This window comes from Penaeus chinensis, chromosome 29 (assembly GCF_019202785.1).
Source record: "Penaeus chinensis breed Huanghai No. 1 chromosome 29, ASM1920278v2, whole genome shotgun sequence".
NCBI classification, from domain to species: domain Eukaryota; kingdom Metazoa; phylum Arthropoda; class Malacostraca; order Decapoda; family Penaeidae; genus Penaeus; species Penaeus chinensis.
In genome coordinates this window covers 32,760,035-32,763,065 of record NC_061847.1, presented here as the reverse complement: position 1 = coordinate 32,763,065, position 3,031 = coordinate 32,760,035, and the positions used below count along the sequence as shown (strand labels likewise).

At 38.7% G+C, this 3,031-nt stretch overlaps 1 protein-coding gene across 2 annotated transcripts in view; it reads right to left on the bottom strand.

Annotated features, from left to right (window-relative positions):
- The window catches only part of LOC125040826, an 11,949-nt gene extending 9,211 nt beyond the window's left edge, over positions 1–2,738 (bottom strand). The window contains exon 1 of one of the 2 annotated variants that reach the window (XM_047635570.1): positions 2,670–2,738. Coding sequence is in view for 1 of the 2 variants with exons in the window: in XM_047635568.1 (XP_047491524.1) it covers positions 2,217–2,245 (29 nt within the window). In the remaining variant the exon portion in view is untranslated. Of the gene's footprint in view, positions 1–2,216; positions 2,626–2,669 lie in introns of those variants that run through there. The other variant, XM_047635568.1, reaches the window with a different exon arrangement.
- Positions 2,739–3,031: the final 293 nt, after the last annotated feature.

Here is a 3,031-nt window from a genome sequence, read left to right as displayed (position 1 = left end):
CCTGATGGCCCCAGTTGCTCTGTGGAGTCCATCAAGTGCAAAATACTTTAAGTAGCGAAGGAGTCCATTGGCGTACACCCGAGGGCAAGGCAGAATTTCATCTTCCTGGAGACATTGGAGGCCACTGAAGCATGTCGCATGGCACGGCTGAATGGCGATCAGGACTTGCGTCGCTCTTTGGTACGTAGGGCTCGGACACTGGTGAGAAGGAACAGTTCATCTACCTTTGCCCTGCTCTAAGGCCTCCTCGCAGATGACTGTAGTCCGCTCATTGGATGAACAGATCATCTCAGATCATGTTGGAGTTCGTGAACATTGTGCTGAGTATATATATACACACATGCATATATGTATGTATATATAAATACATATGTATATATACATATATATGTATATATATAGACCTGTATATATACATATATATGTAAACATAGATATGAATATATATACATTTATATATACATATACAAATGTATACATATATGCACACAGACACATACAGGTATATATATATATATATATATATATATATATATATATATATATATATATGTATGTATATATAAACACACATGCGCACACACACACAAATATGAAGGCGTCTTTTGTGGAGTACAAACTCCAATGCGTTGGACTTAGACTGATGACGTCATTAATCCTCATAGATGCTGATTGGCTGGTGAATGCACTGCCAGGCAAATGGCAAGTTTGGGAAAACTCAGGAACACCTCATGCCACACAGTACACTTAAGTATCAACAATGGCCGCTCGACTTGTCCAGAGTTGATCTCTCTCTCTCTAACTCTCTATCTCTCATTCTCTAATTCTCTCTCTCTCTCTCTCTCTTCCTTCCTCCCTCTCTCTCTCAGGGACGTCATTTCAGCTAGCAGCTCTCCGAAAAATATTTTTTTAAAATTACCATTCTAGGAGCATTTTTAAGCTATGATCAGAGCCCGCCTCCTTCCCCCCCCCCAAAAAAAAAAAAAAAAAAAAAAAAAAATATATATATATGTATATATATACATACATATATGCCCCTGCACTCTCTTTCTGTCTCGTCATTTTTCAGTCTACGTTCAGCCCCCCCCCATGACACACTTGCTCCCTCCCCCCCCCCTTTCTCTCTCGCTCTCTCTTTCCCTTTGGCGTCATTTCAGCTCTTACGGGGGGAGGGGGGGACGGCGAGCGAATTTGGCACAACCAGTTTCTATTGCCCTTCGAGCTCTCCGAGAATTTTTGAAAAATTACTATTCTAGGAGCATTTTAAAGCTACGATCAGAGCCCGCCCCCCACCCCACCCCCACCCCAAGAAAAAATACGTCCCTGCTCACTCTCTTCTTTTCCCTCTCCTTCTCTCTCTCTTTCTCTTTCTCTTTTTCTTCACACATCCACCCACCCCTCTCTGCCAGTGTCTCTCATTTGGGTCCATGCGCCTCTACATGGAAATAAAGAGAGGACATTTCTTTTTAATTATATACACATACAAACAAGATGAACCATAAAGTACATGAATCAGTCAGCTATTATCATTTTCTTAGCTGCCGTGGTTGGTATTTCGTAAAATTGTATCAGTTTCATCCTCGCTCTGAGGAGAGAGAGGTCTGGTTGGTTGCTTTATATGAACATGTTTATCTAATTCCATTCACTTACCAAAATTTATCTTAGATTTTATAATATTTATTGCTATCAAAGCCATATTACATGTTCAAACTTTATACAAACACGTGTTAGTGTTAACATACAAAATCGAAGAGATTAATTGAGACACCGTGTGTTTGAGAGTGAAAGTTTCCATGTTTTCAATGACTCTATCAACAACGAAGATAATCTCTGTGTTCATAGCTTATTTCTTTGATCTCTGGATACAGAATGATCTAAAAATATATTTAACGCATTTCCGTTGTAAAATATAAGCACGGCTAGGTTTCTCCGGTGAAAAAATATACAGAATAGAAACGAGGTAGGCCTCTAGCAACGAATTTCGGGCTTGTTTTCAGGCTAAATGGGTGGACTAAAATTTAAACGATGACGTAAAGTAGCACAACGCGTTACCGAAAGTTTGAACGGCTCTCCCACGCGTTGTTAAAAATCCAACGCGTTGGTGTTTTTTCTTGATGCACAAGAGATGCCCTAACTCTTCAACTCACCCACTCTCCCTCTCTATGTTGTCTCATTATTGAATGTATCCGGAACTGAATCTTCTACAGCCTACTTACCCAATAATCTTTGGCAGAATAATGCTCATTCTCCCAGTATCAGTTGTTATGTGATGTGATGCAGTATAGTCGGAATATTACGAATATTTGAGGCGACAAAACAGTCCGTTGCGTTCACTTGAGCCTTTGTTTGACATAAATATCGTGAAAAAAACAATACGTAATTAATCGTGCGTTCACTTGAGCCTTTCCGCACAGTGCGCCTTGCACAGGCCCAAAACGGTTTGAGTGAACGGTTTCGCCACGCGAAATGCCTCTCAGCTGATTACTGTAAACAAACATACCAACATGGCCGACGCTGCTAGGCGTGTTGCGGGAGTTGCTGTCCTTTTAGATGAATTAGACGATCCCATTTTAGACGCAGCTTTAATTGTTAATTTAGTGATTAATGACCAGAGGTCAACAAGCTTTATCTTCGAGAAAAAGGTATGTTAAAGAACAGCTAGAGCTTACTATAATGTGGCTGATTTGTGGATTTTGATAATCAAACTTCGTCGCAGTCCTGAAAGCCACAGAGTTGATGTACACTGAACTTTATCACAGTTACTGATTAGATACGAACTGAACATGCCAACATTTATTTCTTAATTAAATTTTATAATAATGCAATATTATATGTTCAAACATTATACTAACACACGTTATTGTCAATATACAAAATCGAAGAAATCAATTGAGATACAGTAATTGAGTTACAAAATATTTCCAATGATTATCAACAACAAAAATATCTTTTTTTTTTTTTTTTTTTTTTTTTTTTTTAACTCTGGATAAAGAATGATCTAGAAATATATTCAACGCATTTCCGTTGTTAA